The sequence below is a fragment of the Nothobranchius furzeri genome, chromosome 5 (assembly GCF_043380555.1).
Source record: "Nothobranchius furzeri strain GRZ-AD chromosome 5, NfurGRZ-RIMD1, whole genome shotgun sequence".
Classification (NCBI taxonomy): Eukaryota; Metazoa; Chordata; class Actinopteri; order Cyprinodontiformes; family Nothobranchiidae; genus Nothobranchius; species Nothobranchius furzeri.
Genome location: NC_091745.1, coordinates 29081715 through 29106223, shown reverse-complemented (window position 1 = coordinate 29106223; position 24509 = coordinate 29081715). Strand labels below are relative to the sequence as shown.

At 44.6% G+C, this 24509-nt stretch overlaps 2 protein-coding genes across 2 annotated transcripts in view; one reads left to right on the top strand and one right to left on the bottom strand.

Moving 5' to 3' along the window:
• Positions 1 to 23925, bottom strand: part of sstr3 (somatostatin receptor 3) — a 73295-nt gene extending 49370 nt beyond the window's left edge. The window contains exon 1 of the mRNA XM_070551530.1: positions 23526 to 23925. The gene's annotated coding sequence lies outside the window, so the exon portion shown is untranslated. The remainder of the gene's footprint in view (positions 1 to 23525) is intronic.
• On the top strand, positions 6761 to 12082 carry LOC139070003 (uncharacterized). Its single transcript, XM_070551532.1, has 2 exons — positions 6761 to 7523; positions 7595 to 12082. The coding sequence occupies exons 1-2, from the start codon at positions 6811 to 6813 to the stop codon at positions 7662 to 7664; spliced, it is 783 nt and encodes a 260-aa protein (XP_070407633.1). The 5' UTR covers positions 6761 to 6810; the 3' UTR covers positions 7665 to 12082.
• Positions 23926 to 24509: the final 584 nt, after the last annotated feature.

Sequence of the window (24509 nt, the reverse complement as noted above, 5' to 3'; positions counted from 1 at the left end):
CTGTCGTTGTACTTTTGGTCTAAAAAACGTCCTTATGTCCATCTTCACTCATGCGTTTCAGGCAGAGAGTGTAGAAGAAGCCGGCTGCTGAAGGGCTTGTTCTTCAGTGGTGGAGGCTCAGGCAGGCTGTATACAAACTACTGCCAGCTGCTCCCTCTCTGTTGGACTTTGGTACTGCATGTTACTTCCACATTTGAGATCCGGGGCTTTTCATTAAACATTCGGGGCTTGAGCCCAAGTAGCCGGGCCTAACGCCGCCCCTGCATACCCTGCACTTTTTACCGTCCCAAAACAATACTTCACTATATTAAATAGATACTGGTTGAGCACTAGGACCAAGTGGAAAACAACCACTTGTGTTGAAGCCTGTTTCCCAGTCCATAAACTCATCTAATGGCTCTGCGGATACTTGATAACGTGTTATTGGCCGTTCCTGTCACCTTTGTACTTGACAGTTCTGCATTCCTGACATTGCATAAAAGAGCCTCTAGGCTGTAGTTTTATACATACTTTTGTAAAAAAAAATCAAAGATCGACCCCCCCCCTCCCCTGGTCCTCATGCTGGTTGTGCCCCCCCCCTCCTAAACTCAAAACTGCTTTAGATCTTTTATGGTTGCTCCTCTTCTGAGAAGGATAGCCACATCTTCTGGGCTCAGAAGCAGCTGATTGACTTGCTAAGTCTACCATTTTCCACAGGGCCAGCCTCGCTGTGCCGAGCGGGCTGTTTTGCAACCCGCAATGGTGCCCCCTATTGGCAGGTAGTTGTAAACATATACCCAGTATTGTGCCTGCCAAAATGAATGTTTGATCATTGTTTTTATTAAAATATAGCTTTTGAAGGAAAGACTGTACCTTCACTCTGCACATCTCTAACACCCCGTGGAGGTATTATTTAATAAAAAAAACAAACAACAACAACAACAACAAAAAACAGCTTTTTATCGAATTGTTCAATATTTAACCTTTAAAGTGACAATGTGTATTTTACATGGAGATAAGGGGCAGTGCATAGCTAAATCATTGAAAGCAAGCAGTATTTCTGTGTTCGAGTAAGACCTTACCTACGGATGGCCATTAGGGTCAAAAGTCCCTGGGAGCACAACCTCCAGCAAAACAAGAAGCACAGTTTTACCAGTGGCAACAAGTGAAGAGATTAATGTGTAAAACAACAATGTTTATGAATGGTGAAAGTTTTGTAATTGCTTGTTATGAATCAGTAAATGCATTTTGTCCTCATGAGCTCCCGTAGAAGGAAACAAGTTGTCTAATATGGCATCGCCAAGAGACTTAGACCCCCTCCCATGTATTTTAGACCCATTTTTTATGGTTATATGTTACAAAGCCACCAATGATTTTCAACAGCTGGACATCATTTAATTCATTTACAGCAACATTTTGATGGATATTTCCAAAGATTATGGCAAAAACTATATACTGTCTCTTTAATTTAAACAATACAAAGTAAATGTCCTGTATTTGTATAGTGCCTTCTTAGAGTTCTGGTGATGAGCTACAGTGTAGCCACAGCTGCCCTGGGGCGCACTGACAGAGGCGAGTCCTGTTGAACACTGGCACCACCGGTCCGCCTGACCACCACCAGCAGTCAAGGCGGGTTAAGTGTCTTGCCCAAGGACACAACAGCAGCATTCTCTGGTCAGAGCCTGAATCAAACCTGCAACCTTCATATTACTGGACAACTCACTCTACCTCCTGAGCTACAGCTACTACTTAAATAATTCAATAAAGATAAGGTAAAGATATCTCTCAGGGTTACTTCCTGTTTTCTCAGTCTTCGTGTTGAAAAACCATCAGCTGTTTCCTCAGCAACCAACTCCTGGTGATATGTTCATATTTAATACTGACATTAGAGAGTTTTGAACAAAAAAGAGGAAGAACAGAAATATTTTTGTGTATTTCCCAGATTTTAGACCATTCAGATGATGGAGTTGACCCTCCCATCAAGGCTGACAGAAGTTCTTTTTCCAGTTTCACTTCCCATTAACACCACAGCTGCACCGCTCTAGATCCCAGCTCATTCCCAAACACTCGGCCCGTGAACACGGTTACAGAGAAATCTGCCTCACAGCGTTTTTCATAATCTACTTGCTTTTAGAAAACCAACAGAACCTAACAATCCAACACAGCAGTTAGCTTCACATCGCTCATGACAGCTGGTGTCATGGTCTGAGGTATTTCCCTGCTGTCACTCCCTGTCTTTTGAGTTTTCCCTCTGCAGGTGGGCGTGTCTGGAGGTGACCAAGCTGCAGCAGATCTGCTCATCAGCTGGCCAGGGGTATTTAAGCAGCTGGGAGACTCCTACACTTCGCTGGATGATTACTCTACCTGGATCAACCTCCACTTTCATCCCCGACTGGCTATTTCTCTGGAACTCAACCTGCTTGTCTCTCAGCTGCTCCCTGGCCAGAACCACCTCCAGCTGCCCACCTAAGCTCCCTGGATCTCCACCAACTCAGCTCCCTCCACGTCTCCCCTTCTGGATCTCAGTTTCAGGAATCCCCTCTCAGCCCAGACCGGACCACTCCTCCCTCGAGCTACTTTTCCCCCTCTCCAGACTGTAAGTCCCCCACACAATTCCGATTCCTTGTTTTCCCCTTTGAGTTGGATCTGACTCCCATCTGTCCACAGATTTCCCGCACGGGCTCCCTTTGTGACAGAACTCAGCTACGTTCAAGCTGCTCCCTTGGTTTCCTTTTAATAAATTCTTATTTAAAGCACTTTCCCCGTCTCAAGCTGATTCTGTATGTCGTGGGTTAGACATCTACACCACAACATGACAGAATCATCCAGCCATTCCTCTAACCTCAATACAGAATCAGTTCCCTCCGTCGTTTCCGCCACCCTGGCTCAGCACAGTAATTCGCTCCATTCTTTGTCCGATCAACTCTCCCACACTAACCAGACTTTATTTGAATTAGGAACTATGATAAAGGAGTTAAGCCACCCACTCACCTCTCCGGAGCAAGCCTCATTCCCCGCTCCAAGTCAGCCCGGACCCGTTCTTCCTGCACCATCCGATCTACCCTGTTTCTGGGTCGCCACCTCTCCTCCACTGGAGATTTTTGATGGCAATCGGGAGGTTTGTCGAGGTTTTCTCCTCCAGTGCCAGCTGGCTTTCCAAAGATCACCGGAGTCCTTTTACACCGATGAAATTAAAATCTCCTACATCATCGGTCTTCTATGCGGCAAGGCACTCCGGTGGGCGGAGGCAAAGAGCCGAAACCCGAGCTTCCTCAAGAACTCGTTAGACGAGTTTCTGGCAGATTTTAAAATGACTTTTGACAAGCCTGAGTCAGCGGCCGATGTGGCCAGACAGATTTGGAGTTTACGTCAGGGGAAGCTCTCAATCGCTGAATTTTCCATAGAGTTTCGAACCCTGGCCGCCACCTCCACCCTCGATGAAGCCTCGCTTAAAGGGGCGTTCACCCAGGCTCTTAACGAGCAGCTTCAGGATCAACTCGCTTTCTGCCAAGAACCACCTGATCTCGAGAGTCTCATCGCACTGTGCAGTCGGATGGAAAAGAGACATAAGGCACGCCAAAGAGGTAACAACTTCCCATTACCTTCTCGTCTTAACTGCCCGCAAAATGTGAATCCAGCAGCTCCAGCTCCGCCCCCCAGTGAGCCCATGCAGATTGGCCGAGCTAGATTAACCCAAGAGGAGAGAAACAAGCGCATGAGTTCAGGGGTGTGTTTGTATTGCGGCATGCCTGGGCATTTTGTGGCCAACTGCCCCAAGCAGTTAAAACTACAGGACCCATCAGTAGCCCCGAGAGTACTGGTGGGTGGTTCTCGGTCAGACTTAAACTCTCGGTGTGTGTTGGACTGTTCTTTGTCACATAATCAAATAACTCTTCCCTCTCTGGCATTAATTGACTCAGGTTGCGAACTAAATCTCCTTGACCAACAGCTAGTGGAGCAACTCCGGGTCACCACCCTTCCTCTACAAACACCCTGCCGGGTGTCCTCCTTGGATGGGGGCTCCCTCACTTCGATCACCCACAAGACGGCACCCATTCGCCTTATGACATCAGGTAACCACAGTGAGGAACTCACCTTTTTTGTGTTTCCATCCCCCCAGTCTCCGGTGGTTCTGGGTCATCCCTGGCTAAGGAACCATAACCCCCGCATTAACTGGGTCACAAACCAGGTGGAGATGTGGAGCAACAAGTGTCATTCAACCTGTCTGGGACCTGCCCGACCTAGTTCCGAGCCTCGAGCCCTGAAAATCACATCCCCCGACCTCACCGGGGTTCCTCATGAATATCATGACCTCCAGCAGGTATTTTCTAAACACAAAGCATCCTCCCTACCGCCTCACCGCCCTTATGATTGTGCCATAGATCTTCTCCCCGCAGCACCTCTTCCCTCTAGCCGTCTCTACAGCATCTCCAAACCTGAACGGGAAAGTATGGAACGGTACATCTCCGAGTCCCTGGCATCCGGCATAATTCGGCCTTCCACCTCTCCTCTGGGTGCCGGCTTCTTCTTCGTCTCCAAGAAGGACGGCACCCTGAGACCTTGCATAGACTACCGTGGCTTAAACCAAATCACAATAAGAAACAAGTATCCACTACCCTTACTGTCATCCACATTTGAACCCATACAGGACGCTACCATATTCACCAAATTAGATCTCAGAAATGCTTACCATCTGGTTCGCATCAGAGAGGGAGATGAGTGGAAGACGGCTTTCAAAACACCAATAGGACATTTTGAGTATTTAGTCATGCCTTTTGGCCTCACGAACGCACCAGCCGTTTTTCAGAACCTGGTAAACACTGTTTTGAGCGACTACCTGAACAAATTCGTCACTGTATATCTTGACGACATTTTGATTTTTTCGAGGACCCCCGAGGAACACACTGGTCATGTCCGAGCCATTCTCCAACGCCTGCTCGAAAATCGGCTCTACGTTAAGGCAGAGAAATGCGAATTCCATGTCCCATCTGTTAAGTTCCTAGGTTTCGTACTGGAGAGTGGAAGGCTGGGACCCGACCCCAAAAAGGTACAGGCAGTAAAGGACTGGCCCACTCCTTCCACACGCAAACAGCTGCAGAGATTTTTGGGTTTCGCTAATTTTTATCGTCGGTTTATTAAGGGGTACAGCCAGATAGCCGCCCCTTTGACACAACTAACCTCGGTAAAGAGGCCTTTCATTTGGAACGCTGAAGCCTCCAGAAGTTTTTGTGAGTTAAAGGAGAGATTCATTCAGGCACCTATTCTCACCCGTCCAGACCCTGCAAAGCAATTCACACTCGAGGTTGACGCCTCGGATACGGGAGTCGGGGCTGTTCTATCTCAAACCTCCCCCACAGATCACCGCCTCCATCCCTGCGCCTTCTTCTCGCGGCGCCTCTCACCCGCAGAGAGGAACTACGATGTGGGAGATCGTGAGCTCCTGGCCATAAAACTCGCCTTGGAGGAATGGAGGCACTGGCTGGAGGGAGCTGAGCACCCCATTGTGATATGGACGGATCACAAAAATCTCTCCTACCTCAAGGAAGCTAAGAGACTCAACCCACGTCAGTCCAGGTGGGCCTTGTTCTTCTCTCGTTTTCACTTTATCATTTCTTATAGACCTGGCAACAAGAACATCAAGCCCGACGCCCTCTCACGACAGTTCTCGGTGAATTCAGATCCCGAGCCTACTACCATCATACCCCCCGATTGTGTCCTGGGAGCCGTTACCTGGGAGATACGGGATCAGGTGCTCGAGGCTCAAAAGAACTACCCCTGTCCCAATCAGGTACCCAACCGCACCCTGTTTGTTCCTCCTTCCGTCAGGCATAGGGTGATTACCTGGGGCCACACCGCCAAATTCTCTGCCCACCCTGGTGTCAGTCGTACCGTAGCCTTAATCCGGAGGTCTTTCTGGTGGCCAACTATGTTTAAGGATGTCAAGGAGTATGTTTCCGCCTGCCAAACCTGTGCCCGCAATAAGGGAAGTAACCAACCCCCATTTGGAATATTAAATCCGCTACCCATTCCCTCCAGGCCCTGGTCCCACATTGCACTAGACTTTGTCACCGGTCTTCCCCCTTCTCGAGGCTTTACTGTTATTTTGACTATTATCGATCGTTTTTCCAAGGCTTGTCACCTAGTGCCGCTAAAGGCTCTACCCTCTGCCGCTGATACCGCTACTCTGCTTGTTAAGCATGTTTTTAGGCTCCATGGCATCCCTGCGGAGATACTCTCAGACCGCGGCCCGCAGTTTGTCTCAAGGGTGTGGAGGAACTTTGCCACCTGCTTAGGAGCTAAGGTGGCGTTAACATCTGGGTTTCATCCGCAGTCAAATGGCCAATGCGAGAGACTAAATCAGGAGGTAGAAGCCATGCTCCGTTGTCTGTGTTCCTCTAGCCCTTCCAGTTGGAGTACCCACCTTCCATGGATCGAATACGCCCATAACGCCCATGTCTCCTCCGCCACCGGACTATCCCCCTTCGAGGCCTCGACAGGTATTCAACCCAGTTTGTTCCCTTCTGAATTTCCCTCCAGTTTCCTCCGTTCCTCAGTTCCTGAAGGGGACCCGGCGGGTTTGGGCGGCCACGCAACAGGCCCTACAGAGGACTGCAGAACGCAACCGGCGTCTGGCCGACCGGCACCGGCGTCCTGCCCCAGACTATGCACCTGGACAGCGCGTCTGGCTCTCCACCAGGGACATCAGATTGAAGGACCACTGCAAAAAACTTTCCCCCACATTCATCGGTCCCTACACAATTTCTGCTGTCGTCAACCCGTCCTCCGTCCGCTTGGATCTGCCGTCCCACATGAAGATACACCCCGTTTTTCATGTCTCCCTTCTTAAGCCTGTCATCTCCAGTTCCCTGTGCCCTCCTGTCGACCCTCCGCCTCCTGTGCGTCTCGCTGACGGGGGCCTCGGTTACCGTGTCCAGCGCCTTCTGGATGTGCGACCTCGTGGCCGAGGTTTCCAGTACCTGGTCGAGTGGGAGGGTTATGGCCCGGAACATCGACAGTGGATCCCGCGGTCATGGATCGATGACCCCTCTCTCATCCGGGATTTCGAGTTGGCCCGCTCCTCCTCCTCCTCCTCCTCCTCCTCCTCTGCTCGGCCGCCGGGTGGCGTCCCTTGAGGGGGGGGTACTGTCATGGTCTGAGGTATTTCCCTGCTGTCACTCCCTGTCTTTTGAGTTTTCCCTCTGCAGGTGGGCGTGTCTGGAGGTGACCAAGCTGCAGCAGATCTGCTCATCAGCTGGCCAGGGGTATTTAAGCAGCTGGGAGACTCCTACACTTCGCTGGATGATTACTCTACCTGGATCAACCTCCACTTTCATCCCCGACTGGCTATTTCTCTGGAACTCAACCTGCTTGTCTCTCAGCTGCTCCCTGGCCAGAACCACCTCCAGCTGCCCACCTAAGCTCCCTGGATCTCCACCAACTCAGCTCCCTCCACGTCTCCCCTTCTGGATCTCAGTTTCAGGAATCCCCTCTCAGCCCAGACCGGACCACTCCTCCCTCGAGCTACTTTTCCCCCTCTCCAGACTGTAAGTCCCCCACACAATTCCGATTCCTTGTTTTCCCCTTTGAGTTGGATCTGACTCCCATCTGTCCACAGATTTCCCGCACGGGCTCCCTTTGTGACAGAACTCAGCTACGTTCAAGCTGCTCCCTTGGTTTCCTTTTAATAAATTCTTATTTAAAGCACTTTCCCCGTCTCAAGCTGATTCTGTATGTCGTGGGTTAGACATCTACACCACAACATGACAGCTGGAGGGTTCAAACAAAAGCAAACTCTTCTTACTGAAACAAGGAAATAACAAACACTTCACAGCTACTTCATTTTTCTGATTGCAAATTGTCACATTAATCATTTCTCAATATCTCCACTTCCTGTTGATCGCGGTTGTTTCACAGTAAATTTGCCAAATTTTGGATGCCATGGAAACCGGAGGAGGAGAGAACCCGAGAATCCAAGCCGCAAATCAAACAGAACCAAATTAAACTCTGATGATCTTTTCTCTCTTGTGTAAGAAGTTGAAAGAGAAGAGGAATCCTCTGATGGTGTTTCATGCTGAGGGTGATCCCGCTCCTTTAGGATAATCACAATCTGGATTAGATCAGAATTAGGTTTGTTCTCCTCGTGTGACCAAAGCAGTTGGACTCCATCACATCAGTGTTGGTTTTTAATGACAAACCATCAGTCTGGTTCCTGTTTAAATTTTTATTATTATTATCAGGATTCTGGTATGAAGGATGTGGTTCTGGTCTAATCCGTGTTAAAACTCAGGATCTCAGATAGAAAAAAATGAGATGAGCAGCATAACTGGTTTAAAGGCTGCTGATGGCGCTGGATTCCTACAAAGATGTTGTTCTGAATAAATCTAAGCCATCGACTGGATTTCTGCTGTAAGAAGAAGAAACATTTCCTTCCTCCATCCTGTCATTTGGCTCCCAGATGGTTTCTGATTTGGTCCAAATTCACCCCTCTGGTCTCGTTTTCTGCCATAGTGTTCATCACTACAAGATCACCCATGTCCACAGATGAAGATGAACTGTTTTAATATGGCTAACCAGCTTTAATGAAGCCTGTCTGCAAACACAATGGAGAAAAAACGCTCACAGAGCACCAGGATGTGCTCAGAAAGCTGCCGGATATTCAGCCTAAACCAAGTCTTCATCAGATTATTAAACATGAACTCACTCTGATTCTGATGAAGATTCAAAACAAGGAAATCACAAGAGCCAGAAAGAAAAGCAGCCTCATTATTTCTACACATGAATCCACTTTCTAACACAGAACTCTGGTTTCCTTCTCATGTGGATTTTATAGTTAAGTGTCAATCCTTTATCATCTTTTCTGAGTCAGTCAAAATGAAAAGAACTGGCAGCATGATTCGTTGAATTTACCTCGCAGTTGGACAGTTTGCAGACTATCAGCAGAGCAACTGTCATTTTCAGATTGTCCTGCTGGTGATCTGTAACTGCTGCAGCGTCAGCTCAGCTGCCAGTAAACATGTTTCCACGGGTAATGCTGGATGGTGTTTTTGACCGAATCCCACACTTTTCAGCTCTTGTATAACTTTTGTCTCACAAGTCAAACAACAGCGATTATTCTGCCCAAATGTTCGGATGGATTCAAACGTAAAAGAGTTGTACTTCCTAATAGAGGCCGGCCGATAATGGGGCCAATATATATCATTTTTCTTTATGTTTTCAGTTTGTTTTATATTTGAAGTTCAATAAATATTAAGAGATTTTGTGGCTTATTTAATTTATGTTGCACACAGTGAGTGTTCAGTTGTTTTCACAACCAATGTGCTACTAAAACGTTTATATGTCAGCCTAATATTTGGCTTTAGATATCGGTCATCGGCAACAAAATTCTTTAAAAATTGGTATCGGCATCGGCCTTAAAAACATTCCATATCGGTCGACCATTACTTCCTAACATATCAGCTGCAGTTTGTATTTTAATTCTATAGATCCATAAAATGAGAACATAAAAAATTCAAATAAACAACACGCCCGTTCATGCTGTGATATGGCAAAAGAGGATTGGAAAATCCTGACAGATCTACGTCACACTGTCACTTAACATTCACGGACTCACCCATCTTGCCTCAGGACGGGGAAGGCTGTTGTTGTTTTAACGTCCAGGAAACAGCTGAGAACATCTGGCCTAGTAGAAGCTAACTGTTAGCATTAGCAACTCCACCACACAGCAGAACTCTTTCAGGCTTGTGTGATTTATGGAGACAAAACATCCATTTTGCAAAATAAACCCAGTTGCATTGCTGTTAACCAATGAGAGGTGAGATATCCCAAATCAGGTAATTGGACTCCAAATCCTGCCGTCTGAAGCTACGTTCTCCTCCAGCTGGTTGGGCCCAATCTCAGTGCTTACCCTGGTCTTCAGCAAAGGGCACCTGGAGAAGGGTGCAGTAAAGCTTAGAGTGTGTAGAACACAAGAGTGCACATAATTGCCGAATTGGGACAGGGAGCATTGCATCATCGGCCGAAACGCATGCCGGGATGCAGGTCGCTGTGATACTTTTTAAAAAAAAACCTTTATTAACAGCTTTCAAATGAACAACCAAACATTTATTAGAAAGAAATGTACCTTCATTGCTGCTTTGTCTAAAACATTCAGAGCATCAATTAATCATCCTAAAACGAACTACTTTAATTTGAAAATATATATCTTCAGAAAAGGCACTTGAGCCTTTTCTCCCGCAGCAATAGCTTGTGGTTAAAACCCTTTGCCCAAGTTCACATCGATGCAGACTCGGATGAAGTGCTGCTCTATGGTGCAAAAGGAGCGTGATCAACTTCTGCACTCGAGAATAGAGACACCCTACGCACTCTCACCCCTGGTTGGGATTGGGCAATTGAAGGGCGCAAGTGTAGAAGTGTGAGTATTGGGATTGGGATATTTCCTGAAACTGGAGCATCTGAGCTTTGTTCCCCCGAGGACGACTTACAAGGCATACAAATGTATTGATTGAACAAGTGAACCACATCTTTAAAGTTTTTACTGCAGTAACTTGCTTTTCCCTGACTCTGTACGTCAGCAGCTTTAACCTTTTCTGTACAAAACACAAACATCTCAAGTACAGGCTTTTCAACACAAACTCTTTAATCCTGAACTCAGTTCGGTTTATGAAAGGCACATTTTTAACGATTTATTTCACAACAAGATAATAATTGTGAGAAATTACAAGCTTCAGATAATCTTAAACCTTTCGAAGCATCATGCAGCTGTAACATCTATTCACTTTTATTCACTGCCGCAATGTCTCATAAGACTCAATCCGTCACATTTTTGCTCTACAGCAAAGTCAAGTCCAATATCTGAATGGTAATTGTCATTTTTCACTCTGCCTCATTAATCTTCACACTAAACGCCTCCAGGCTCTCTGAAACCTCTCAACGGGAAACCCATTCAAGCTGTAAAACGCTGCGAGTATCAAACTGAAGAGACGTCTTCTGTAAACGACATGAGGGGAGGTGCCGCGGTTCTGACACGCTCCAAACCTCACATTTAAATTCAATCAGCTTTCTGCTGCAGGAATGTGGCTGCTCGAGGATAAAGACTGAAGAAACCCTCTCAGGCTGAAACCACCTGATCTATATTTGTCTGACGGTTGCAGCCTGGAGGACTCGCCTCCTGTGGTCAGACAGTCACTGGTGTGGCGGTGTGTTACAAAAACAAGCAAACGTGGGAAGCTGCCATCAGACAGTAACATCAGGAGCTTGGCAGTGAAAATAATTTAGATACAAATATTTAAAATGAGTTAAAAAAGGTGTCACCTCATGCTGTTACTCAACTTTCACACAACTTTTATACCAATCCAGGGAATTTAAAAAATGGATTTCCCCTCTTTGTTTTATTTCACAGCAACATCAAAGACTGCTGGCTAGGGATGCTAGAAATGGACTTCTTTACTGATATCCAATGTTGTCTGTCTCATAACTTCTGATATTTCTGTGTCCCCCTCTTAAAAAGAAAAACTAAAATATTTTAGGAAACTAACATCACATTTTTCCTATCATGCTTAGTTAACTACTTCATTTTAGCTTAGTAACAGGAAAGTGCCGTGTTTATTTTGTCTCCAACAGCAGCTGAATCTCACTACTCCTAAGCGTGAAGCTAACATGTGTTTATTAGTCAGTAATGTATTTTTTTCTTCTCTACATTGCAGCAATGATGATAAAACTTTTATAAAGATCTTCAGATGGAAAACAAAGCCTTGGGTGAAGATTCTTGTTTTTGTTGTTTGTTAGCTATCAGCAGTGCACAATTTCTAGGAAGTAAACATTTCCCACGTCACAGCTGAGCCTCAGACAGCCGATTTTGGAGTCTTATTTTCTGATATTTGGACATCTCGCCCCAGACTGGATATCAGCAATACAACTCTACCAACTGACTTGCAGTGTTGATGTTTTATCTCCACAAGTAACACAAGCCTGGAGGAGCTTCTGCCGTGTGGTGAAGTGGCTACTGCTAACGTTTAGATTCTGCTAGTTGAGACGTTCTCTGCTGTTTACTGAATACTAAAAACACAACAGCCTCCCACGTTGTGAGTCAAGATGGGTGAATCCATGAATATTCAGTGACGGTGTGACGTAGATCTGTCAATCCTAGAGTCTCACCGTCTGTTTTCCATCAAAAGCTAATGCAGGAGATAGGTGTAGGAGACTATTTTCATGTTCAGCCTGCAGGAAAAACTCACAGTGACTGATTTTAATCAGAAATAATCATAAAAAAATGTGAATCACACCTTTAAACTGTGTTTATTTACAGAGGGGGACTTGTTGATTGGAGGCTGTATTCTGTATGGAGATCTTGTGAAGGGTCATTGTTCTGCCAGGAAAAACTGCACACAGACTGACTTCAGGAACTGGTGTTCCTCATCACTTTCACGGGTAGACTCTGAAGTAGAGTCTGGTAGTGTGTCAGCATGATCCTCTGACCCAGGGTGGAGAGGCTGAGTTTCTGCTTAGAACCAGAACTCAGGACAACAGCATGGACTTTAGCATGCTGTACGGCTGGACACCACCATCCTCATCACAGCGGACATAACTGACAAGTGAGATGTGTACTGGGTATGCTGTCATCACACAGCTGCAGGCCCTCTTCTTCCTGATGGGTTCGAGGCTGTAGCTGGAGCATCAGGTGAGCCGACACAACTGTGTGGAACACCTGTGCTGATGAATCTGGGCTGTGGTCGACTCTGACCGTTCTGTTTCTTGTTAAAAGGAATAAAATCAGTTTGTAAAGAAGCTGCTGAGGCAACAGAGTTAGAACCAATAAAATAATTCTGTTCACAGCCCTTATGGCTCATCCAGGTGTTTAAGGTGACAGATGTCTCCGGTGCTCCTTCCTGCCTCTAAGAACCAAGTAATGAGCCGACCTCTTCCTGAAGCAAAGACCTCAGATACATTTCTAAACGCTGCAGGTCGAAAATCGTTGTTGCCTGAGGGATAAGCTCATTGTCAGCTGGAGCTCTTATTATTTTTTCCGGAGGCAGGAACAACATGCGGGTCTAAAGGCAGCTGCTGAGGTTTCTGAGACCTAAAGGTGTCCTGAAATGGACACAATGGACAGACTCAAACCTGAACAGAACATTTAATTTGTGACACGTTACAATAATCGTTGTAAACGTAATTAGAGGTATCCCGTTAGACTGATCTGGAGGTAACTGACTTAACGCAGACACCACAAGTGCCGAGTTCAAACGAACACGTTTATCCAGCAGATGAGTTTGAGGTTATCACAGAGAGGGGAGGGACGCTTCGCCACTAAAACATTATTGAGGCCGACAGCAGCGGTCAGCGGGGTGCGCAGCAGGAAGTGGACGAGCTCATGTGAGGTTTGGATTATAAAACAGGAAGGCTGCTGCCAGTAGCTGCACTCTCGATGTGATAAACATCCAGGGTGTCTTCTCTGTAACATTTAAAACTTTGACTTCACTTCCTGCTGTGAGAAAAAAGGTGGTGTTGATCTCATTTTAAAAAAAGGAACTGAAATATTTTACTAACAATGTCAAACTGTCAAAGGCTGTGAGTCTGAAATGTCATTTTCTCCTCATCGCCCTCTTTCTGACACGCTGGACAATCAGTTCGTGCTAACAGCTGATGAATTCATCTGCATCATAAAGCAGCTTGCTGACTGAACTCTCACCTCTGCTGTTTCCTGTTCCCATTAATATTTTAATAGAGGTGAGCATCAGTTTATTAAAGCCCAGCTGCTAAAGGCAGCATCACGTAGCATCTCTCTCATGAAAATCAGCACATGTTTATAATTATTCATCAGCAAAGGCAGCCTCTTTCTGCCTCTGCTGTTTGGTTTCTTCTTTATTTTCTGGTGTCATGCATGTTTGAGTGAGTAACCTTTGAGCAAAGGGCACAGCGTGTCTGCACAACATCCAGGTGAAACAGGTAGTAAAACACAGAGTTCAAGATGATTCCTCTTCTCTGTCTGTCTGTGCGCCATTTAAGGGTTTTCTGCGACGGGCCTTTCTTATTCTTGTCAGGAAAAGGGCAGCGGCAGAAACCCTCATATGGTTTCACGATTTACTGGTAAAAAGTGAAAATTCACCTGATTTAGAAACATCTGTGTAAAGGTCAGTCTCACATATATATATGTATATATATGTGTATATATATGTATGTATATATATATACATACATATATATACACATATATATGTATGTATATATATGTGTATATATATGTATGTATATACATACATATATGTATGTATGTATATATGTATACATACACACACACACACATATATATATGTGTGTGTGTGTACATATATATATGTATATATATGTATGTATATATATGTATATGTCTTCTCCTGATGAGATGTTAACTTCTGTGGACGGCTCTGTAACATGGTTGTACTTCCATCTTTCTTAAATGTTTTGATCACTTTTGCTACAGTATTTTGACTGATATGTAAAGCTTTGCTGATCTTCTTGTAGCCCTCACCTTTTGTGCGAATAAACGATTTCCTTTCTCAGATTTTGTGACCTTTCTCTTTCAAGTGGAGCCGTTTCTGACAGCATGAAATGGGAAGTGCTTTTCTTTGTTAAACAACGCCTTTGTTAAACACCTGTCTGCTCATTAGATCCACCTGTGTGTCAATGTCTGTTAATCTGAGTTTTGTAGTCTTAAGTGTGACTTAGACTATAATATGGGTGTACTCATTTTTGCAACATGGGCTTAAACGGATTTGTTAGGAAAATCACCTTTTTGTGTGCAGATGAAGACATTTTGTTTGTAGTCCATGGCCCACATGTGTGGCAGTATTTTGTAGTATGGTATCTCATAGACATTGTTGATTCTGGAGCAATGTGGTTTTGGTCCTGGACCGTGATCAACAGCTTTCACCGGAGCGGTTCGCAGCTGGCAGCGCAGCGGCTGGGATGAGAGTCAGCTTCTCTAAATCCGAGACCATGGTCTTGAGTCAGAAAATGATCGAATGTCTTCTCAGGGTCAGCGACGAGGTCCTCGCTCAAGCGGTCTTACTCAACTCAACTCAACTCAACTTTATTTATAAATCGCGCCTTACAGGCAAAAAGACGCCACCAAGGCACTACACTGATCAAATAAAAACATAAAACAGTAAGTCCAGAAAATAAAACATATTGTATCACACGATACAGTTAAAACTACAATGAGTAAAATGCTATAAGTACAACAATAAAACTAGTTGGAAAGGTTAAAAGAAAGGTCATAAAAATATGTTTTTAGCCTTGCCTTAAAAACCGCAACAGAGGTGGAGGCCCTTATGCTCAGAGGAAGCTTATTCCAAAGCTTAGGACCTGCCACAGCAAAGGCCCTATCACCACGCGTCTTTAGGCGCGTTCTTGGGACCGAGAGGTGCATGAAGTTCTCCGAGCGGAGTGACCGTGAAGGGGTGTATGGTTGAAGTAGTGACACCAAGTAAGGAGGGGCTAAACCATTTAAAGTTTTAAAAACTAGTAAAAGTATTTTAAAATGAATCCTAACATCAACGGGCAGCCAGTGAAGCGCAGCCAGGACAGGAGTTATGTGGTCAAACTTGCACCTGCCCTCTAAAAATCTGGCAGCAGCATTCTGCACCATTTGCAACCTGGCTATTGAGCCCTTGCTCACACCGAATAGAACAGAGTTGCAGTAGTCCAATCGCACCGTAATAAAAGCATGGACCACCGTCTCAAGATCATGACGTGACAGAAATGGTTTGATCTTTGCCAGCCGGCGAAGGTGGAAAAAGGAGGAGGAGATCACTCCATTGATGTGGGTGTCAAAACTAAGGGCGCTATCCAGTTTAACACCAAGATCAGTCACCGATGTAGTCAGCTGTCCCTTAAATGACCCACAGTCAGTTAGGGAAGAGTCACAATGTATGCTTGGAGCAAACAATATAGCCTCTGTTTTCTGATCATTTATGCTCAGAAAGTGTTCAGTCATCCAGGTCTTGATCTCCCTCAAACAGTTTGTAAGAATAGAAATAGAGACACCACTTGACGTGTTCAGAGGCAGGTACAGCTGACAATCGTCAGCATAAAGGTGGAATTGAACTCCAAGCTCACGACAGATGTCACCTAAGGGCAGAATGTAAATAGAAAACAACAGAGGTCCCAATATCGAGCCCTGTGGTACCCCCCAATGTAGATCAGAGTACTCTGAGGAATAACTTCCCATCCTAACACACATTTTTCTATTTGTCAGGTATGATCTAAACCATTCCAGGGCTAATCCTGAAATCCCGACATAATGATGAAGACGGTGAAGCAGCACTTCATGGTCTATCGTGTCAAAGGCTGCCGTGAGGTCCAGCAGAAGTAGCAACACAGAATTACCGCTATCAGTCGCTAGATAAATGTTCACGAGTGAGGGAAAGCTGGAGAGTGAGATCGACAGGCGGATTGGTGCTGCATTTGCAGTGATGCGGTTGTTTTACCGATCTGTCGTAGTGGAGAGAGAGCTGAGCCGGTCGATCTACGTTCCTACCCTTGCCTGTGGTCATGAGCTTTGGGCAGTGACCGAAAGAACGAGATTGCGGATACAAGCTCAGAAATTATTATTTTCTCCACAGGTTGGCTGGGCTCTCCCTTAGAGATAGGGTGAGAAGCTCAGTCATCTGGCCTCTCTGCTTAGGCTGTTGCCCCCACAACCTGACTACAGACAAGCGGACAAAAATGGATGGATGACTTTATGCTATGCTAACGTGTCTGGCGGAAAGCCTGGGACAGACTAACTGTGAAGTCGTTAGTCCTGAGTTACCTTGGACTAGCCAGTAGCTTGGATTTACTGATGGCTCAGATTAGCTGGTTGTTCATGCTTGCTACGTTTTCAACACCATTTCTCTGAATTAAGACTGCTCAGGTGGACCTGCCAGGAGTTTTAAGTAAGCTCTACACAGAAACACTTCAGAGCGACTCTAAAATCTCTTCAAATTGAAAGAATAAAAGTTTGATGATGACTCATCTCAAGTTTGAATCATAAATTTCAGTCACAGTAAATCTGTGGGTCTCTGTGTGTGAACACAGATTCTATATGTGTGTGTGTGGGAGGTGCTCGTGAACACGTGCAAAGAAAGGTTTCAGACTTTGAGTCAGTTGTTTGAATGTTTTGTGAGTGGGTTTGTTTCTGCAGGTCACAGGAGTCTCTTCCAGCCCTTAATAAACACAAGTTAGAGATGCTCGGCTAGAGGACGCGTGCCTCAGCATAATGATTGATCCATATTTTAGGATGTTTTTCTCACAGTTTTTGTGCATGTGGTTTCTTTTAAACCCAGCAGGAGGTTTGTCATGTAGGTGCTGCTGCTGCTGCTTCAGAGGGACGCAGGAGGTTCCTCCTCAGGGGTTGATGAGTCAGCCAAACCTAATAAACCCGAGGAATTCACACTCAGCCCACTGTCCAGCTCCCTCTCTTCCCCTGAGCTCCGTTGACCTTTTTCTGCCTCATCCAGAAGTGAAATAAGCTACAAGAGGCGCCAATTTCATCGTCTGAAAGTTCAGAGAAGTGTGGAGCCTTTTCCTAGAGATTTCAGAATGATAATGCAATTCCTGACTCATAAAAATACTATCAGATTTTTTATATTGAACTCAGGAGTGAAAGCCAAAACCTGATAAATCTTAAAGGCTGCAGGAGGTGGAAATCCACCTGAGAATATTTGTACATTATTTTTATCTTGTCTTATGTGCCATATGTTCACATTGTCTCCACTGACAACCATAGATAAATAAACAGTGATAAGGTGATATTTGCAGGTGTGGGAAATCCTTTTTTCTCAACGAATCAGAACAAATTATAGAGGACGTATGGTGGACACAACTCACAGTGACTGAGAGTTTGTGTTTGGTGAGGTTATTAGAAAAGTAGTAAGAAACTTAAGTAGGTCTTTATCTAAAAAACAAGACCATTAGGAGAACTGATGCAGAATTAAAGATCAGCTGAGGTGACAACAGAAGATAAACCATCCATCCATCGTCTGAACTCGCTTTGTCCACGCAGGGTCGCGGGGGAGCTGGTGTCTATCTCCAGCAGTCAATGGGCGGGGTACACCCTGGACAGAGAGCCAGTCCATCAAAGGGCAACACAGGACAAACAATCATGCACACCCACACACACACACACCTAGGGACAATTCTGGACAGACCAATCAACCTAACAGTCATGTTTTTGGACTGTGGGAGGAAGTCGGAGAACCCGGAGAGAACCCACGCATGCACAGGGAGAACATGCTAACTCCATGCAGAAAGATCCCAGGCCGGGAATCGAACCCAGGACCTTTTTGCTGCAAGGCAACAGCTCTAACCACTGTTCCACTGTGCAGCCCCAGAAGCTAAACAATAATACTATTAGTACTTTACCCCAGAAACCTGATCTTTAATTCACCAGATTAGCTGTTCCCCTGAGATATGCTTTTAAGTGTGTGTGTGTGTGTGTGTGTGTGTGTGTGTGTGTGTGTGTGTGTGTGTGTGTGTGTGTGTGTGTGTGTGTGTGCGTGTGTGTGTGTGTGTGTGTGTGTGTGTGTGTGTGTGTACAGCTTGTGTGCTTCTCTTGAAGGCATCATTTACAATCAAACAGTGAATCCATCACAGTGAAGTTTAGGATCCCAGCCTGAATACAGAGAGCCAGTCTGTCCTCTAAATCTCAAATTAAACGTGCAGCATTTTAATCTGAGGTCATGTGATCAGGTTCTGCCCAACTGACCCGAAACGCAAAAATCACGTTAGCTGGTAATCACACTTGCTGTTAGAAACACAGCATGAACTTTTAATTTTCCATGAGAGAAACTGTTTTCTCTCAAAGCCCGTGAAAATTCACGAAGAAGTTCTCTGAAGATGACGCAGGAAGCTGCAGCATCCGTCTTTTAAAACCTGATTAGAACCCAATCCAGTCACTTTTTTCTGCTCCGACATGCCAGCACCTGCAGAGCTTCTCTAACGAGGCTGAAGCTGTTCTTATCGTCCACCGGAGATGTGCTCCCATTTTCATGCTCTCACTCTAAAATGAATCTGCATACCAGAGAAAATGAGGAATCCAGCCATAACATTAAAACCGCTCACAGATCAGGTAACTGACCAGAGACACTGAAGATGCAACAGCTTATGGGGATGTCACGTTACCACACACACACCTAAAGCCACACCTTACACTTTAATAATTAAACTGAAACCTGCAGTCTAATTCTACAAACGAATGAGTAAACACTCATTTGTGACTGAAATGGGATTATGATAATCTGTAAAACAATCTAAATATTTTCTATTTGTGCAATGACGTTCAAAAACTTTCCTTCATGTTTTCATACACAGGTCTGATGAACACTGCCCAGCCAAAAAAAGTCACCACCAAAAAAAGAATAAAACATTTAATTAAATGTCACAATATTTCATTGGACTGCCTTTAGCTTTGATTACGGCACACATTCACTGTGGCATTGTTTCACTAAGCTTCTGCAGTGTCACCAGACTCAGTGCTGCATTCATTAACCAAGATCTTGCATTGATGATGGTAGAGTCAGACTGCTGCACAAGCCTCCTCCAGCACATCCCAAATATGCCGATGGGGTTAAGGTCTGGACTCTGGTGACCATAACGTGTGTGAAAATGATGTCTCATGCTCCCTGAACCACTCTTTCGCTATCTGTGCTCGAATGAATCCTGGCATTGTCATCTTGGAATATGTCCGTGCCATCAGGGAAGAAAACATCCATCGAAGGAATAACCTGGTCATTCAGTATAGTCAGGTAGTCAGCTGACCACATTCTTAGAGTACATCCTGTTGCTGAACCTAGACCTGACCAACCGCAGCAACCCCATACCATAGCACTTCCCCCACAGGCTTGTACATAGACACTAGGCACGATGGGTGCATCACTTCATCTGCCTCTCTTCTTACCCTGATGCACCCTCACTCTGGAACAGGGTCCATCTGGACTCATCAGACCACACAACTTCGTTTAATTGCTCCACAGTCCAATCTTTATGCTCCCCAGTTACTTGAAGCCTTTTTATCTGGTTTGCCTCACCGATAGTCATTTTCTTACAGCTTATATCTTTGCTCAGTTAAATCCAGGTGGTGTCTTTGTTGTTGGACAAGCAGTTTAGGTTCTATTAGAGTGTTGCTCTTTGACAAATTCACATACATTTAATTTCTTCTTCCACTTGAAACACTGTAAATGAAATCCAGTTTAAAAGGAACAAATTGGAATTAAAAATAAAATTCTGATTCTGAATTTTGAAGGGTGCTGATGCAGTTTCTCCCTTACCGAATTCGGTACTTTTTAAGGTACCGACCGAATTCCATAGTTCCGACCGAGCACCAATTCACATCATTTGAAACGGTGCCTCGTTTCGGTACCCGTCCTTCATAACGAGAACTTGCCTAGACAGCTGCGCATGCGCAAGAGCGTAATCTAGTCGCTCGCTGCAAGCCAGTTGTAAACAGAGCAGCATGGTAGAAAGAACGCACGCTAAAGCTTGGGTCCACTTCACTAAATGTGATGGGTAACTGGGTGATGATGAAACCAGCGACAACGATCTAAGTGAGACATCCTCATCTTAATCTGCTCCGGTAGGTAAATAAATGTTTAAGATAAAATTAGCTTGATTTGTTAGCTTCCGTTTCGCTAATGGTGCATTCGCTTTCTCCTCGGAACTCCGAAATTCCGACTAGAAGAACATGAACGCTCTCTACAGTTTGGCTTCACTTTACTAAATGCGACGGGTGAATGGGTGAAGATGAAACCAGCGACAACGATCTAAGTGTGAGGCATCATCGTTTTAATCTGCTCCAGCAGCTAAATTAACTGTTTAAGATAACATTAGCTTGATATGTTAGCTTCCATTGCCACCATTGTTATCAGCTAATGGTGCGTTCGCTTTCTCCTTGGAAATTCTAACTTCCCAGTAGGAAAAATCAATTGAAAAAAGACGGCAAAAGGAATGAAGATACACAGTAAATTTAGTTCACAGTAAAGATGTTTGCTTCAGTTTAATTATCAGCTTATAAAACTACAAGGACAATGTTAAAATACAAACAGTTATATGTTATTTATCGTGATATTTATCAAATATTGTTATATATTGAGAAAAATATATATTTAATTATAAAAGAGAATTAAAATATTGAACACTCAAAAGTATTGAAAATTGGTACCGTTAAGTACCGGTATCGATTCCTAGGTACCGGGTATTAGTACCGGATCGATTCAAATGTCAAAGGTACCCTTCCCTACTCCCACAACTCCAGCATTGTGTTTGATATACAAGTAATTTATCAAGGGAAATGTAAAAGCTGTTGCCAGTGGCACATTAAAGCCACCATGGTAACCACCAGCCTGTGTCTCACACCCCCTAACATCCCTAAGGTATGGCTGGGTAAGGTAACGCTAAGATTCTGTGTTCATGTGCTGACTAGCTGTCCCTTCAGCTTTCCACTGTTCCCGTAAGCCTGACGTTCTCCATCATGTTGCCTTTGGTAAAACATCAGGCGTGACCTGCATAAAACATTATAGCCCAGTTGAACTGGCCCCAGCAACTACACAGTGCTTTGATAGGATCCTCCTAAGACACAGACGGCTTTCCTGCTGGTCTGGACAAGCACCAGTTTAAATATTGGGAGAACTGGTCTACAGAGGATATTGTCTGCATTGCACAATACACAACCCTGGCACACCTGCAGTATTATCACACACCTATTTTGGGATGCTATACATGGACTTCAGTTCAGGGAACTGAACGTCATCCAATCTGGTCCTAAACACAGGCATACCACAGGGCCATGTGCTCGGTCTGGCTATTTTCACACTATTCACCCATGGCTGCAAAGCTGTCCACTCCTCAAACATGGTCCTGAAGTTTGCAGGTGATACCACCATAGGGACCTTATAAGAAACGAGGAGACCCTCCACAGAGAGGAGATCCAGCCCCTGTCTCAATATAGTCAAAAACAAGGAGGTCATAGTGGACTACAGGAGGTCCAGGAGGACAGAGGATCTAGCTTTCCTCTTTGAAGAAGAGGTGGTAATGAGTGGGTGTCCAAATCACGTCAGACCTGACCTGCTCAGTGGTCAAAGAAAACTTTTTTGGGGTGAGAAAGATTTAACTGAGACTCTTCTTCCTCAGGAAACAGAATACATTTGGATTCATCCCTCAACTGCTCAAGATCTTCTACAGAGAGAGCGGTGATTAGGAGCTTCCTCTGCCTCAGTATAACTATGTGGTATGGCAGCAGCACGTTCCAGGGCAAAAAGGACGTGGACTGCTCAGAGCGTCATGGGGTACCACTACTGGGCCCACAGTCAGCCAGAGCTTGCAGAAAGCAAATGACGGCCAGTTGTTTTGCTGCTAATACCTCCCACACCAACTGTTAAGACCTGCTGCAGTCAAGGAAACAGGTATATAAAGGACACACACACACACACACAGACACGCATGCACGCACACACGCATGCACGCAGGCATGCACGCACACGCACGCACACACACATGCAGGCATGCACGCACGCGCACGCACGCACACACACAGACACGCACGCACACACACACGCAGGCATGCACTTAGGCATACACGCATACGCACGCACGCACACACACACACACACACACACATATCAGCTGCAGTTTATATTAGCTCTGTTACAAGCTCATGCAGCTCTTGTTCCTTTTTCACACCTTGATGCAAAGTTGTCAGTGTTTTTTTTAATATTTATCTTTTAGACGTTTTACATTTTATTTTTGTTTTTGCCTTTTTTTTAATTCTTTCTTTCTTGTCAAGAGCACCACTTCAGCTTTGTTATCTTCCAGCAACAGTGACAGTAACACCTTACATATTTATTTTAACATTTCCATGTTTGAAGACATTTGCAGTTCAGGAATGTTTTAGTGAAGAGAGTTTGCTTCAGTAGGATCGAGGAAACGGTAACCATTGTCCTTGCAGTTAATTAAGATCATTTCACTTACATTTTTCAACAAAAAATACTTTCTTTAACTACATTTTGCCAGTCCAAATGGTTCTGAACATTTTTATATTTCAGACACGGGTACTACGGCAGTGACAAAGGCCCAAAATAGAACAATATGAAAATTAAAAAAAAACATGTCAGACGCAGCAAATAGATCAATAAAAATAATGACCACAAACATAACTGTAAAACTATCATGACCTGCAACAATGAAGTTACTAGTCCAAAACAACAACCCTACACACACACACACACACACACACACACACACACACACACACACACACACACACACACACACACACACACACACACACAGAAACAACTGAAGAAAACTATCTCATTATAGTGAATTTTTTCTAATAAATAGATATGACATGAAGATTTTATAATATTTAACAAATAATGTTCATTCTTTGAAAAATCTCCTTTGAAAAAATTTCTAATCTCAGTGTGTGATGGAGATAATTTGATTACTTTGAATGAAATAACGAGAGGTTTCGTTCCTAACACACCAGAGGCTTCCTCAGAAGCCACCGAACTGCTTGAATCAAAACTCTAACTCACCTTCTAGCAGAGAATCTCCTCCGCAGCCAGTTGGTTGGTTTTATGGTTGAAACAGTGTGAGAGAAGCAATCACACTTCACCTCTCTCCTGCTGCGGTTGGTTTTATTCCCAGCCGTCCTCCTGCTGCATCCTGACTTTGTGTTCCTGGGCCGACTAAGTGATGCTCCGCATCGCCCGAGCCTGCAGGTCGCTCAGACTCCAGCCTGTAACTAGGTAACAGCTCTGCTGCTGCAAGCAGTCAAGTAGGAGGTGTTAGAAATGTGATGCTCGTCCTTGTGTGGGGCTGCAACAATCAATCCGCCGTTCTTCAGATTTCTCCACAAAGTCTATTTAGTTCTCTTATAATACAAATAGCTTGTAAAAGAAATAGTTCTATTTCCCATAAAAATAAATTAAAAACACATTAAAATATGTTCAACAAACGTGCACTAAGACCTACTAAAGTACAGGGTGCTGATCACAAAGTAACCACATCAATTAACAGCAGTGTTTCCTACATTTAGCTCTGCAACAATGAGGGTGGGGCTTAACGTGGTCAGTTATACAGTAGCAGGCCGTTTCTGCTTGTATTACTTAGAAATGTGGCACTTTGTATTGTTTCTATTTTAAATATGAAAACATTCTGAATGTTAGAACCAAGTGTTGATGATTTCTGGATTTTGGGGGTTGGCTCCAATCAGCACTTATTGTGTTTTCTTTGATCCCAGCCAGCTGTGTTAAGCTTTACTCCCTCGCTTCTGCATCTGAGTGCTAAACACAAGTTATTGTTCTCCTTGTCTTTTTCCCATTCTGGTTTCAGTTTGTCCTAGAATGAGCAAAATCTTTACAGAACGTGTAAAACCATTTCCTCCTCTGTTTTTGATACACATGATGCTAAATGTTGTTTCATTAGTGATAAAACCAGAAAAGAAGCCTGTACTCTAAGACTTTAATAGGTTTTATTATAGGCAGCAGCTCGATCAGAATTACAACGATTATTTCCAA